The sequence below is a fragment of the Nelusetta ayraudi genome, unplaced genomic scaffold (assembly GCF_046127955.1).
Source record: "Nelusetta ayraudi isolate G7.1 ecotype Tasmania unplaced genomic scaffold, CSIRO-AGI_Nayr_v1 ptg000033l, whole genome shotgun sequence".
Lineage (NCBI taxonomy): Eukaryota > Metazoa > Chordata > Actinopteri > Tetraodontiformes > Monacanthidae > Nelusetta > Nelusetta ayraudi.
In genome coordinates, this window is record NW_027466083.1 from 7,415,191 (window position 1) to 7,430,661 (window position 15,471).

General features: G+C 41.2%; 5 protein-coding genes across 5 annotated transcripts; all 5 read left to right on the forward strand.

Moving 5' to 3' along the window:
- Positions 1–37: 37 nt before the first annotated feature.
- Positions 38–580, forward strand: LOC142892097 (odorant receptor 131-2-like; the record flags this gene model as incomplete). Its single annotated transcript, XM_076032151.1, has 1 exon — positions 38–580. A coding segment is annotated over one exon (543 nt), but the record flags the coding sequence as incomplete, so codon positions are not given.
- A 5,785-nt stretch (positions 581–6,365) lies between these two features.
- Positions 6,366–7,932, forward strand: LOC142892110 (odorant receptor 131-2-like). Its single transcript, XM_076032163.1, has 2 exons — positions 6,366–7,271; positions 7,924–7,932. Exons 1-2 carry the CDS (start codon positions 6,366–6,368, stop codon positions 7,930–7,932), a joined length of 915 nt encoding a protein of 304 aa, XP_075888278.1.
- A 1,675-nt stretch (positions 7,933–9,607) lies between these two features.
- On the forward strand, positions 9,608–10,705 carry LOC142891616 (odorant receptor 131-2-like). The gene has a single exon (XM_076031273.1). The coding sequence runs from the start codon at positions 9,608–9,610 to the stop codon at positions 10,610–10,612; it is 1,005 nt and encodes a 334-aa protein (XP_075887388.1). The 3' UTR covers positions 10,613–10,705.
- A 913-nt stretch (positions 10,706–11,618) lies between these two features.
- LOC142892111 (odorant receptor 131-2-like) lies at positions 11,619–12,572 on the forward strand. The gene is made up of 2 exons (XM_076032165.1): positions 11,619–12,083; positions 12,138–12,572. The coding sequence occupies exons 1-2, from the start codon at positions 11,619–11,621 to the stop codon at positions 12,570–12,572; spliced, it is 900 nt and encodes a 299-aa protein (XP_075888280.1).
- A 549-nt stretch (positions 12,573–13,121) lies between these two features.
- Positions 13,122–14,424, forward strand: LOC142891617 (odorant receptor 131-2-like). Its single transcript, XM_076031274.1, has one exon. The coding sequence runs from the start codon at positions 13,266–13,268 to the stop codon at positions 14,274–14,276; it is 1,011 nt and encodes a 336-aa protein (XP_075887389.1). The 5' UTR covers positions 13,122–13,265; the 3' UTR covers positions 14,277–14,424.
- The last annotated feature ends 1,047 nt before the right edge of the window (positions 14,425–15,471 follow it).

A 15,471-nucleotide genomic window follows, 5' to 3' on the forward strand; every position in this document is an offset into this window, starting at 1 on the left:
TTACTATGTGTGTATGTATGTATATATATATATATATATAGTCTGGGCCTTGAGTTCACTAAACGTGATTGTTCAGGTCGGTCTGCTGTTGGACTTCCCATTTGCAGAGCTGGAGAGCTTGCAAATGAAAGACTTTTGCTCCCACTTTGCTCTGTTTCTTGGCCCAATGTCGGACATTTATGAAAAAGCCTTCACCTGCTCTCTGTTTGTCTCAGCCAGTCTGGCAGTCACTTCCTCTTATATTGGTGTGATGGTTGCAGCCAGGTCAGCTTCCACAAACAAAACTTCCTTCCAGAAGGCTCGTAATACACTGCTGCTGCATCTGGTACAGCTGGCCCTCACCCTCTCTTCCACCCTCTACACCCTGATGCTTAAGGCGCTGTCAAGAATGACAACACGACTGATAGTTGTGCGTGTTCAGAGTGTTCTTTACCTGTTTGTTATTATCTTCCCAAGATGCCTGAGTGCTTTAATTTATGGTATGAGAGATAAAAACATCAGGCCAGTGCTCATGCAGAATCTCTGCTGCTGCTGCCTGACTTTGCTGGCTGTTCCAGCTGACAAGCAGAGCTTTTCTTGAAAATGTTTGATATGATTTGTCAAACAAAAGTCAGTATTCTTGATTAAGTACTTGATTTAGAAACGTGGTCCTGTGTTTGCCGGCATATATAAGCAGTTTCTTATGGCAACCAACAACAAAAAAATGTAAAATCAACTAAGAATGTGGCGACACGGTGGTATAGCAAGGAGCTGCCTCACAGCAAGGAGGTTGCAAGTTTGATCCCGGCCCTGGGGCCTTTCTGTGTGGAGTTTGCATGTTCCCCCTGTGTCTGTGTGGGTTCTCTCCGTGTTCTCTGGCTTCCTCCTACAGTCCAGAAACATGCATGTATTGCAAATTGGGAACTCTAAATGTCTGTATCTTTCTGTGTGGCCCTCTGATGAACAGGCAACTTGTCCAGGGTGTACACTGCCTTCACATCATGACAGCTGGGATAGGCTCTGGCAGACTTCTGTTGCCCTCAGTGCAAGAGTAAGCGAGTATATGAGATGGATGGATTGAACGAAGAATGTATTAAGAATATTTTCCCTGTCACCAAATATAAACAATATATAACTCATTATTTTTGGTAAATTTGTCTATTGCCAGAATACCTCTAGTCATATGAGAAGGTACACTCTGTTTAATTGTCAGTGGCTGTTTTGAGATGCAGGGTCCAGATACACAAGCTGCTCAGAAAACAGAATAGAGGTGAACTGTAGAGGCTTTCCTCCCTTAAGACTCATCAAATAAGCAATTCAACAACTGCAAAATGCTCTCCAGGACAAGTTTTAACTTGCACATTTACATTTGATTTTGTTCTCAGAGCAGCACACGTGAAGCAAATCTACCGAAATGTTCAATTATCCTTTTAAATATCACTTTAAAAACAATATTAATTTGTGTAATATGTACTTGTTGTAAACTGTCCCATGATGTTTATAAAATAAAAAAGTACTAACTACTTTTGTGTGTTTGATTTGGATGGATATGAAATAATGTCATGAAAATATGTACAGAACAATACATAATTTCTTTAAGATTTGAATAAAACCACATAAAATTACACTTCTTATCTGATCTTATAAGTCAACTGCAAGAGAAATAATCCAGACTTCAAAAGTTACGCTGCAAGTGTCACCATGTACTTCTTTGCTGGCTACTTTACAGATATCATGTGTTGAAACACATAAACTGGAAACCAGCTGTTGGTGATGTCACAAATGGCATTGATACCTCTCAAAGGTGTCTCCACCGATGATCTGTTGTTGATTTTACTTTTCTGCTCAGACGAATGATTATTCACTAGTAATTTCACAAAAGGTACCCATGTCGACGTACATAAAACCGTTCACCAAACACGAAGAATAAATATTCAATTTCAATTGATTATATACATTCTTTTTTATGGAAGTCATAATTTTAATGGCTCCCCCCCTGAGCTGCCACCTTATCGTGGTGGGGGAGTTTGAGTGCCCGAATGATCCCAGGAGATATGTTGCCCGGGGCTTTATGCCCCTGGTAGGCTTCTCCCAAGGCAAACAGGTCCTGGGTGACGGGACAGACTAAGAGCAGCTCACAAACCCTTATGAATCAAACCAAAAAGAGGACCGTGACGTCGCCCGGTATGGCGCAACCGGGGCCCCACCCTGGAGCCAGGCCCGGGGTTGGGGCTCGTATGCGAGCGCCTGGCGGCCGGGCCTTCGCCCGCGGGGCCCGGCCGGGCCCAGCCCGAAGGAGCGACGCGGGTCCCACCTCCTGTGGGCTCACCACCGACAGAGGAAACCGTAGGGGTCGGGTGCAGTGTGGTTTGGGCGGCGGTCGAGGCGGAGGGCCTCGACAGCCCGGGCCTCGGAAACAGCCTCTGGCTGTAGGGACATGGAATGTCACCTCGCTGGGGGGGAAGGAGCTCGGTTTGCAGCCAAGTGTGAAGCGGCTGGGATGAGAATCAGCACCTCCAAGTCCGAGGCCATGGTTCTCGACCGGAAAAAGGTGGTTTGTCCTCTCCGGGTCGGTGGGGGGATCCTGCCTCAGGTGGAGGAGTTCAAGTATCTCGGGGTCTTGTTCACGAGTGAGGGGAGGATGGAGCGTGAGATCGACAGGTGGATCAGTGCGGCGGCTGCAGTGATGCGGTCGCTGTACCGGTCCGTCGTGGTGAAGAAGGAGCTAAGCCGAAAGGCGAAGCTCTCGATTTACCGGTCGATCTACGTTCCCACCCTCACCTATGGTCACGAGCTTTGGGTAGTGACCGAAAGAATAAGATCGCGAATACAAGCGGCCGAAATGAGTTTCCTCCGCAGGGTGGCTGGGCGTACCCTGAGGAATAGGGTGAGAAGCTCGGCGACCCGGGAGGAGCTCGGAGTAGAGCCGCTGCTCCTCCGCATCGAGAGGGGCCAGCTGAGGTGGCTCGGGCATCTGTTCCGGATGCCTCCTGGACGCCTCCCTGGGCAGGTGTTCCGGGCATGTCCCACCGGGAGGAGGCCTCGGGGAAGACCCAGGACACGCTGGAGGGACTATGTCTCCCGGCTGGCCTGGATGAGCTGGAGGAGGTGACTGGGGCCAGGGAGGTCTGGGCATCTCTGCTAAGGCTGCTGCCCCCGCGACCCGACCCCGGATGAAGCGGTAGAAGAAGAAGATAATTTTAATGGGATATTTTCATGAAATATGAAAATGAAAAATCCAGCAAAACCATTGAAGGCCTACAGTTAGGAGACCAGACAGCTCAACGTCCCATTTCCTGAGGGCTTTATAAATTCAATTTTGAAGCAATGAAGCAAAAAAAAAAAAAAAACGGGGGGAAAAAAACCCAACACAACAAATCAATTGTTCGTCCTCGTCAAATTGAAAATGTAACCTATGAAAATCACTTTATTCATTTATTATACATTTTTTATGTTCCTGGTAATCATTTTTTTTCTTTTTACTGAAACCCAACTTTTTGCAAGGTGTAAGTGAAAAAGTTGTTGCAGCTTTGTTGTTGTTCTGCTGCCAAGGTGGAGATCCCTCAGGTTACTTTGTCTCCTGGTGACTCATTTACACACATTAAATATTCAAAACACAACACATTGTAAGGTGCCAGTACATATTGTCAAAGGTAATGGTTTAATTTGGGGTTCATAATAAGGAATCCCAGGGGAGAGGGATTGCATAGGTCTCTGTGAAGAAATGGATGACAGACAAAAGTTTGAACAAAACAAGTAGAGAGAAACTTTATCCTCGACAGAATACAAACCATACATTTGGTAAGTTTGAAACAGGTCTTAATACCTTAATACCAACTCAAGATCCTCTTGAAGGTTTGCACTCACCACTACTTCTACTCCTTGCCACAATTCCAAAGGAGGCTCTGGTGATTTTTATTTATTTTTTTATTTTTTTTGTTCAACAGGGAAAATTCATGTTGTTGGCATTTTCAAACAGTGCACAAGTCTCTCTCTCTCTCTCTCTCTCTCTGTCTCTCTGTCTCTATATTTAGCTCATTAAAGTGTACAATGATAGGGTAGTCCCAGTCATTTCTCTCAGCAGCATTGTTATGTTACATAATGTGTTGTTTAATTTTCTGTTGGTTTTACCACAGAAGATAAACGACATGGAGAAAGCCACAGACAAACAACATGAGCAGATGAGTGTGCATTGGAATGGAAAAAGAAATAGCTTCCAATTGGTCTGCATGTTGGTTGTTCAATACGGCAATGTGAGTTTAAAAATCTCAATGTATTAGATTTACATTCATTCATATATCCATTGGTTAACTATCCCAGTTGGTGGGTTGCAAAAGAAACCACAAGGTTGGATCAAGCTTTCAAGAGCAGTACCTGCCTTGTTTCCTGGCTCACATAGAAACCAAACAACAAGCAACTGCTGTGCTGCACACACGGACTGGAGGGAGCGACGAGCTGAAGAAAACGCAAAATGTTTCAACAGTCACAAGTCAATAAACACTCATGACTAAAAGTTGGACACCCAGCTTACAGCCATTTTTATCAGCACTTATCATGCGCTCTGGAACCGCTTGCAGCTCTCTGAAGCAGCTGACACACAGTATTTTTACCACAACCAGCCTTATGCCATCTCTGCTGTTGCTTTTCCGTCACACACAGGTGCCATCCTGACCTCTGACCCTTCTCACACATTGAAAGGGAAAGATGGAGACAGAGAGCCAGTCAGCAATATGGACAGATAACTAACTCATTAAACTCTCTATTCTTTTGCTGAAAGGTTACACTTGAGAGCCTCCAATGAACTCCGCGGGTAACATTAATTAAACCAATATGTTTTTACAAAGGCATAATGAGCATACGGCTTTAATATTTAATGAATCATTTGGGAGACAAAGTAGCACAGGGAGTTAGTTGAAGGTATGGGCAGAAGTTGAGTTGAAAATCATTGCTATAACAACATTAACAACAATAACAATTGGCAAAACATAATTAACATCAGTGTTTACCTAAAACATGTGCATGTGCAAATGTGGATAATTAAAGTGATGAAATGATCAAGCTGCAGGTGACTTGAGTATTAACATGGGAGTCCCTGCAGGAACTCAGAGAATTTCATCAGAATGGGAAAAAGTTTAGTTGTGAAGTGTGAAGAGAGTAGTGATTGCATCAGCTCGTATTCTAAATTTGGTCTAGTGTGTGATATTTGGCTTGATTTATGGTTTTTATATATATGTATATATATATATACATATGTATATATGTATGTATATATATATGTATATATACATATATATACATATATATACATATATATGTAAAATATATATATATATAAAAACCATAAATCAAGGCAGATTTCATAGATTTCGTAGAACCTGACAACATAAGCTAGCTGAAATATTATTGATGAAAAGTCTACCTAAATACAAAACAATGGAAGTAAGATAACCAAGTAAAACCAGGAAAATTTACAGCATTCCAAAACACCACTTCTCTAACGTTGAACAGTGCCAGTTGTGTGTTCTGTACTGTCAGAAGCAGTGGTGAAAGTTTAGTAAAAGTAAACAATCCAAAAATGGAATTTTACAAACACATCCACTGCTCAAACACGCTCAATCCACCCACTGCTCTTTTCTCATGAACATCTGAAGCAAATTCAAGGAAGCATTTCTAACATATCTTGTTCACGTTATTGACAGACAAAACCATTCCATGTGGAGAAATGTGGAGGGAAACTCCTTTTTACTCTTGCTCTAATATTGTTACACTGTGTTGACCCAAGAAATTACAATGTCATGACAGTCTTGTTACACTGCTGCATGTGACCTAACAGCAATAAGTTACATTTTCCAAGCAAACTTCAAATTGTGCTAGTGTAGCTCACAAGGCAAGTAGATGTGCATGGATTGTTCTCCTGCAACCTCATACATTATTATGCACTTGTATCAACTATTAGTAATGTATGCGAATGCAAACAGTTGAGGCTTTGTTGTGTTAATCTAAAGGTGAATGACCTCTGTTCCATAGTTTGAATCCTATATGACTGCTATTTGTGCTGCTGCATCACAAGGAGGAGCATATAAAAGCACATGTTCTTCATTGTAGCCCACATTCAGGAAGTTGGGTCATGAGCTTTTTTGTGCAGAACTGGTGGAGCTATATTGAACATTTTATTTAATGTGACATTGTACAGAGACCCATGTGGCCCTAGATCGCCAAGCGTGGAAGCAGATGTGGAGGCCACCCGCCAGCAGTGGCGTGACAGGCTGAAATTGATTGATTGATTGATTGATTGTACAGAATTCATAGAGACAAAATATTTTTTGCTGTCCTGCATCACTTGTCATCTGTAGAATGTAGTTACCTCTCAATTGTACGAACCCACAATGTCTCATCTAAATGGCTCTCAAAACAACTCTACTGTTGGAATCCGCTATTTCGGGATACTGGAAGTAGCAGTGTTCACCACTATCACTTCATTGCCCTGCTGTGTTTTCATTTTCATCAATTGCACAATGTTGTTCACTCTGAGGAGTAAAACTATTTTCTGTGAGACTCCTCGTTATGTGCTTGTGTTCAACCTACTTTTTGCTGATACTGCATTATTGTTTCAGGCTCAGTCAATGTACTTAATGTCTGCTGGTAGAGTAAAACTAGTATATTATGTCTGTTTTTCACTTTCACTGATCATTCAACTTTACAGTCTGATCTCTCCTTTCACACTGCTGGTGATGTCTCTGGAGAGGTATGTGGCTGTGTGTTACCCACTGAGGCACACCAGCATTGTTACCATTAGAAATACAGGAGCATCTATTGCCATTATTTGGGTCATTGGTTTCCAATATGTCTTTGTTCAAGTTGCCCTGCTGTTGAAAGTGTCTCTTTCAAAAGAATTTACAGGAAAGATATCAGATTATTGTGGAAAGGAAAATATTTTCCCGGATCCTGTTTTTGAACTTTTCAAGAAATCTTTTATCTATTTCTGGTATGTTTTGACAGCAGTGATAATTACCTCTACTTACATCGGTGTGATGGTAGCAGCCTGGTCGGCCTCCACAGACAAGGTTTCAGCTGAGAAGGCTTGTAAAACGCTGATTCTGCACATGGTGCAGCTGGGTATCAGTCTCTGCTCACCTGTACACAATGCAATTGTCTATCTACTGTTAAACCACGTTAACAGGACTATAGTTGTTCGCATTCAAGCTGCTCTTTATGTCTGTGTTTTTATGTTTCCCAGATGTCTGAGTTCTCTTATCTATGGTCTAAGAGACCAGACCATCAGACCTGTTCTCGTACAAAAACTACTCTGTGGATGGAAGGGATCTCTCTCTGTCTCAGTTCACTCAAGCAAGGTTAAATTTGGAATCAGAATTTAAATATTGTCATACAATGGGGCCCAAGTATCCAAACTTTGAAAACAATGAGGGCAACATTGCTTGTTGTGTCCATTTCACCTGAAAATATACTATTGCATTGCCTATATAATGTATCTTAGTTACTTAGTTAGAAACACTTTATGTATAATTATATGTGTGAAAATAAAATTAAAGATTAAAGTATATGAAGAATATTATTGCTTTATTAGGAAATGATTATTAAGCCATTAGTACCTCATAGTGGTCACCTCTTGGACATGAAATAAGATATTTTTCCTGACGGAGGTCAAATTATATTGGTTACTGTGGGGTTTCTTAGGCTGCTTATCTCTCCTCTTCTCAGCACATACTGACATGAGGTCGCCCATCTACAATCTTTATTCTATTTAAGATTTGTTAACGACAGTGTGGGAAAGATTACTTTGCAAATTTATTTTATTACAAGTTACCCTATTCTGCCAGGGCTGCCCTTTGTCAGTGGTTCTGTTCATAGTTTATATTTAAGTTTATATTGCAGCTTGGTGGGAGGGGTTCTTTGACCTGAGGAGCCTATCTCTGCTGTTTGCAGATGATGTGATCCTTCGGCTGACTGGAGTGGTTTGCAAATGAGTGCGAGGCGACTCAGATGAGGATTAGCACCTCTAAATCTGAGGCCATGGTTCTCAGCTGGAAAAAAAAAAGTGGAGGGTTCACTCCGGGACAGGACAGAAGTCCGACACAAGGTAGAGGAGTTAAAGTATAAGTATTGGAGTGGGGGTCAAATAGAGAGGTAGATCATCAGACGGATGGGAGCAGCTTCAGCAGTGACACAGATGGAAAACCAATCTGTTGCCGTGAAGAGGGAGCTGAGCCACAAGTTGAACCTCGATTCACCGGTCAATCTACCTCCCAACTCGCATCAATGGCCAAGAGCCTCGGGTCAGGACTGAAAGAATAAGGTCATGGACACAAGTAGCCAAAATGAGTTTCTTTCCCAGGATGGCCAGTAAACCAGTTTAGGTGGTTTGATCAGATGATTGAGCCACCTAAACTGGTTCCACCTAAACTGGTTTACTGGAGGCTCGATCAGATGATCAAGCCACCCAAACTGGCATGCTCCCCTGAGGAGGCTTTTCAGACATGTCCAACTGGGAGGCCTCAGAAGAACCAGTGGACATGGCTGGGCAGAGGGTGGTTTGGGTTTCCCTCTTCAGGACGATGCCCCCACAATCCAGACCCAGATAGACAATGAATAGAAAACAATGTATGAGATACTTTCTAACTAACTTTTACTGAGTTCTTGTACTTACAGACCTGATGTTTGCCCCAAGAAAAGCAGATTTTTTTTTTTATTGTAAAAGGTTACATGACAATATCAGTGAATAAGCTAAATATAAATGAGGGCTCATCATGCAGTGATGCCAAACTGAATCTAATAATTAAGTGATATAAACAAAAGAATAACTTTTGGCCTGAAAATAATGAAACGTTTGCAGACATACATTTATTGTTTATTGGTCTTGTTTACGAATGGCGTTCACACCATGACATAGGAGTAGGCAAATCATTTGGGTAATAAACCTGTGTTCCTCTTCTTAACCCCTGGCCACTATTTGCTTACCACTAGCCTAGATGGTTTATGACTATTTTGTGATTATGTTACGAGAGGGAATATGAAAAATTGTGTCTGAACGAGTATTCATATACACATATCATACAATTGTGACATCAACAATGATACCTTTTGTCAGCCAATTTGCTGAGCATTAAAAAAAAAATAAAAAATGAACAGACCGACTGACATCCTGCCCTTAGTTTTGAATTCTGTCTCTCTATGGTGCTGCTGAGTCATGACATAACAGGAAAAAGGAGCATATAAAGCATACACAACTTGTTTCTCAGTGGACTTCCCATATTCAAACAAGTTGGTCAGGAACTGTGATGGCTGTTTCTGCTTTGCCCCTGCACTCTTGATTGCCCCTGCCTGGACATCACACCTCTTTCCTTCACACATCTGGTTTCCCACAGTGCTCCCCTGCTGTGCACTGGCCTATTTCCTGTGGCATGACTGCCGTGCAGACTCTAGATTCCGCTTGCAGATCTTCATTTTTTCCACCACAGGAACCTTTCCATACAGAAACACGAGGCTGGTATCACACATTTAATCCGATGTGATCTTGTATTGTATTCAAATAGAAAAATGTGTTCTGCTGTTAAGTTCCACTTCTCATGCTGAGAGTGCTTTTTATCTTATAGTTACACGTTTACCTAGAATGTCTAATTTAAACCAGTCTTCAACCAACGTGACTGCTGGAGTAAACTATGTTGGGATTCTGGAAGTAGCAGTGTTTGCCATTCTGACTTCTTTGCCCTGCTGTGTGTTTATTTTTATTAACTGCACCATGTTACTCACACTGAGGAGTAAAACTGTTTTCTATGAGACTCCCCGTTATGTGCTTGTCTTTAACCTCCTTCTTGCTGATACTGTATTATTGTTTCAGGCTCAGTCAATGTACTTAATGTCTGCTGGTAGAGTAAGACTTTCATATCATGTCTGTTTTTCACTTTCAATGATTGCTGAAGTCACCCTACTGATCTCTCCTCTCACACTGCTGGCAATGTCTGTGGAGAGGTATGTAGCTGTGTGTTACCCACTGAGGCATACGAGCATCATCACCATCAGAAACACAGGAGCAGCTATTGTCATGATTTGGGCCTTTGGTTTCCTGAATGCTTTTGTTCAAGTTGTCCTGCTGTTAAAAGCGTCTTTATCAAAAGGAATTACACTCAAGACATCAGATTATTGTGGCAAGGAAAGGATTTTCCCAGACCCAAATTTGAATCTTTTTAAAACAATGTATACTTATTTCTGGTATATTTTGGCAGCAGTGATAATCAGCTTCACCTACGTCGGTGTGATGGTAGCAGCCTGGTCGACCTCCACAGACAAGATTTCAGCCCAGAAGGCTGGTAAAACGCTGATGTTGCACATGGTGCAGCTCAGTATCAGTCTCTGCGTACCAATACACTACCCAATTGTCTTTCTCCTGTCAAAACAACTTAACAGGACTATAGTTGTTCGCATTCAGGTTGCTCTTTATATCTGTGTTTTTATGTTTCCCAGATGTCTGAGTTCTCTTATCTATGGACTAAGAGACCAGACCATCAGACCTGTCCTCATGCGCAATCTACTCTGTGGGTGGAAGGGCTCTCTCTCTGTGTCAGTTCACCCAAGAAAGGCTGAAGTTAGAAATAAAATTCCAAAAATGATTTCTTAACAGGCCCTCATCAACCGAAATGTGTAGAATGATGAGGATGGCATCCCTTGTGTCTTTTACCTGATTAAAAAAAAATAAAAATGTTTATGATTATTATTTCTTAAACTCCTTGCATTTGTAAACAGACTGGTGACATAATTCGTAACACTTTGCATTACCCTGAGCTATACAATTATATCATAACAAAGTTCTTTGCATTTCTTGGAAATGGAACCTAAACTGCTCTCTTCAGTTTCTTTAGTCTGATTCATGAACTGACTGTCTGTTATGTCTGTAGATTGCTGTTGTTCCATTTCCTTTCTTTTTCAGGCTCCGTGAAGCACTTTCAACCTAATTTTTCTTTGTATGAGATGTGCTTTACGAATAAAGTTTGATTGGTTGGGTTTGGCTCTTCAAGTCTATGTGATTTACTGGCTCAGCTCTTGTAATGCACATCACTGGACATATAAGCCTTATGAAATGGTAATTGTCTGTATGGAGCAAACCTTTAGCCATGTTTCTGTTAGACTGTGACAGAACCCCTATAACGGTCCCTGACGTTCCAAAAATAAAATGGTTGGGCGGATGTGGAAACATTAAACAAACAGTTTAATTCTCGTTCAACTGGACACAGAACTGATTTAAGCAGCAATTTGGAAGAAATTGTAAAGAAAATGAGTGACAAGGTTCTAGTTGAAGCGCTGTTCAGTTTTTTTTGTTGTTGTTTTTTTTAAACTTGACCAATTTTTTCGTATAGTTTTGAGTTCCATCTCTCCTTGGTTCTGGAGAGTCATGACATCACAGGCAACACGTGGATATAAAAGCACACGCAACATGTTTGTCTGTGGACTTGCCCACATTCAAGTAAGTGGGTGTGGAATCTTTTTGTTCAGAAAGAGTAAGCTGTTATCACACATTTGATCTGATGTGTGCTTGTATTTATTTTTTGTGTAAAAATGTGTTTTGCTGATGTGCTCCACTTCTCATGCTGAGAATGCAATTCATCTTGTAGCCACGTTTTCCTAGAATGTCTAATCTAAACCAGTCTTCAACCAACTCTACTGTTGGAGTAAACTTTGTAGGGATATTGGAAGTAGCAGTGTTCACCACTATCACTTCATTGCCCTGCTGTGTGTTCATTTTTATCAACTGCACCATGTTGTTCACTCTGAGGAGTAAAACTGTTTTCTATGAGACTCCCCGTTATGTGCTTGTCTTTAACCTCCTTCTTGCTGATACTGTATTATTGTTTCAGACGCAGTCAATGTACTTAATGTCTGCTGGTAGAGTAAGACTTTCATATCATGTCTGTTTTTCACTTTCAATGATTGCTGAAGTCACCCTACTGATCTCTCCTCTCACACTGCTGGCGATGTCTCTGGAGAGGTATGTAGCTGTGTGTTACCCACTGAGGCATACTAGCATCATCACCATCAGAAACACAGGAGCAGCTATTGTCATGATTTGGGCCTTTGGTTTCCTGAATGCTTTTGTTCAAGTTGTCCTGATGTTGAAAGTGTCTTTATCAAAAGGAATTACACTCAAGACATCAGATTATTGTGGCAAGGAAAGGATTTTACAAGATGCTGTTTTTAATCTTTTCAGGAATTCTTATATTTATTTCTGGAATGTTTTGACAGCTGTGGTAATCAGCTTCACCTACATCGGTGTGATGGTAGCAGCCTGGTCGGCCTCCACAGACAAGGTTTCAGCCCAGAAGGCTGGTAAAACGCTAATGTTGCACATGGTGCAGCTCGGTATCAGTCTCTGCTCACCAATACACAACCCAATTCTCTATCTTCTGTCAAAACACCTTAACAGGATCATAGTTATTCGCATCCAGGCTGCAATTTATGTAATTATTTTTATGTTTCCCAGATGTCTAAATTCTCTTATCTATGGACTAAGAGACCAGATCATCAGACCTGTCCTCATGCAAAAACTATTTTGTGGATGGAAGGGCTCTCGCTCTCTCTGTTAGTTGCAACAAAAGGTTAGCTTTCAAAATTCAAATGTGTGTTTTTGTTGTTTTTAAACAGTACCCCAGGGGGCAATGTAGTGCAAAGTATTCAGTTAAACAAACTCACCAGCAACCTATTAAGAATGCCTTGAATGTACAGGGTCCTTAACAACAGGGGTACTGCGACTGTAATCAAAACAGTGGAAAAGAGTACAAATGCCCAAACGTCACTTGGAAGTTGTTCACACAACTGTAGCAGAGATGCAAATAAGCCTCTGTTGCCAGTTTCCACAAACAGAAAGTGCAAATGAACAATAGGTTAAGATAAGTTAAAAACACAACATTCTTATTCATCTTTAAAGGGGGGCGAAGTGCTTGGAGTTTTTATTCTTCAACATGTGATTTCACTGCAAACAGCTGAGCCTTTGCTTTATTTTGGAACAGAATGATTAAACATTTTGCCAATAGTTTTGAATTCTATGTCTCCATGGAGCTGCTGAGTAGTGACATAACAGGAAGTAGGTACAAATAAAGTCACGCACAATGTGTTTCTCTGTGGACTTGCCCACATTCAAACAAGTGAGTCAGGAACCTTTTCAAGCAGAAACAGTAAGCTGGTATCACACATTCGATCTGATATGACCCTGTTTTGAATTCAAATGTGTTTTTCTGTTGTGCTCCATTTCTCATCTATATGATGTGATTTATCTTTTAATGCCACCTTTGTGTAGAATGTTTAATCTAAATGGCTCTCAAAACAACTTTAGTGTTGAAAATCAAAATGTGGGGATACTGGAAGTGACATTGCTTTCCATTGTCAATTCAGCTCCTTGCTGTGTGTTCATTTTTATCAACTGCACCATGTTGTTCACTCTGAGGAGTAAAACTGTTTTCTATGAGACTCCTCGTTTTGTGCTTGTCTTTAACCTCCTTCTTGCTGATACTGTATTATTGTTTCAGGCTCAGTCAATGTACTTAATGTCTGCTGGTAGAGTAAGACTTTCATATCATGTCTGTTTTTTATTATCAATGATTGCTGAAGTCACCCTACTGATCTCTCCTCTCACACTGCTGGCGATGTCTGTGGAGAGGTATGTAGCTGTGTGTTACCCACTGAGGCACACCAGCATCATCACCATGAGAAACACAGGAGCAGCTATTGTCATGATTTGGGCCTTTGGTTTCCTGAATGCTTTTGTTCAAGTTGTCCTGATGTTAAAAGTGTCTTTATCAAAAGGAATTACACTCAAGACATCAGATTATTGTGGCAAGGAAAGTATTTTACAAGATCCTGTTTTTAATCTTTTCAGGAAATGTTATACTTATTTCTGGAATGTTTTGACAGCTGTGGTAATCACCTCCACCTACATCGGTGTGATGGTAGCAGCCTGGTCGGCCTCCACAGACAAGGTTTCAGCCCAGAAGGCTCGTACAACGCTGATGTTGCACATGGTGCAGCTCAGTATCAGTCTCTGCTCACCTCTATATGACCCAGTTGTCTTTCGTCTTTCAAAACACCTTACCAGGACTATATTTATTCGGATTCATGTTGCTGTGTATGTTTGCATTGTTCTCTTGCCTAGATGTCTGAGTTCTCTTATCTATGGTTTAAGAGACCAGACCATCAGACCTGTTCTCTTGCAAAAACTACGTTGTGGCTGGAAGTGCCCTCGTCTTTCGTTGACAGGTCCAAGACAAATGTTAGCTGTCAAAAGTCAAACGTAGTTTCTTAACAAAACATACAAAAAGTTGAGGATGAGTAGTCTGTGTTTAACCTGAAAAATTATATTTCTATTGAATATCATTTCTTGTTTGTAAATACACTGCTGTTATATAATTTAAAAAAATCAAATTAAACAAAGCTGTCCCAGTCGTCCTAATGTCTTTACTCTAAACTGACAGATATCTTTTAATAAAACTATTATGTATATATTTTATGGATTTTTGCGCCCGTGTCATAATTTCAGACAAATGCATGTGAGGTCAATTGGAAACTCTAAATTGTCCGTAGGTGTGCATGTGAGTGTGAATGGTTGCTTGTCTCTATGTGGCTCTGTGATGACCTGGCCACTTGTCCCGGGTGTCACCCTGCCTTCGCCCTATGACAGCTGGGATAGGCTCCAGCAGACCCCCGTGACCCTGATCTCGGGAAGAGGCGGGTATGGAAAATGAATGAATGAATGAATGTTTATAGTTGTTGTTGTTGTTTTTTTCTTTTGAACAAATAAACCAGCGCTCAAGCTCTCACGTCAAGGCAAATGCCTTGACTGACATCTAGTGGTTGTCTGGTGTACAAATCACGAACCCCTTTCCTTCACTGTCTGCTAATGGCAAATTGATAACATTGTGCAATTGATGAAAATGAAAACACAGCAGGGCAATGAAGTGATAATGGCAAACACTGCTACTTCCAGTTTGCCTACATAGTTCATTCCAATTGTAGAGTTGGCTGTAGATTGGGTAAGATTAGACATTCTAAGTAAACATGTGATTAAAAGACAAATTTCATCCTTTGCATTAATAGTGGAGGACAACAGAAAAACACATTTGTCTATTTGAATCCAACGCAAGATCCCAGCTGATCAGATGTGTGGTACTGGCTTAATGTTTCTGCATTAAAAGGTTCCTGACCAACTTGTTTGAATATGGAAAGTCCACAGAGAAACACATGTTGTGTGGGGTTTTTATATCCACCTACTTCCTGTTATGTTACGATATACGATCTACATCCTGGTGCTGATGTTGTCGTAACTGTCATCCATGAATGCTCTAATGGGAGGCTGCCACACACGTGACTTAGTGAGCGGGTCTCTGCACTACACCTCAGAGGAAAATCTCAAAGAAAAAGATCACCTGTGTCAATCATGTGATTTAGCTTTAATACTTTATCTCTCGGGTGACACAATGGTACAGTGGTCAG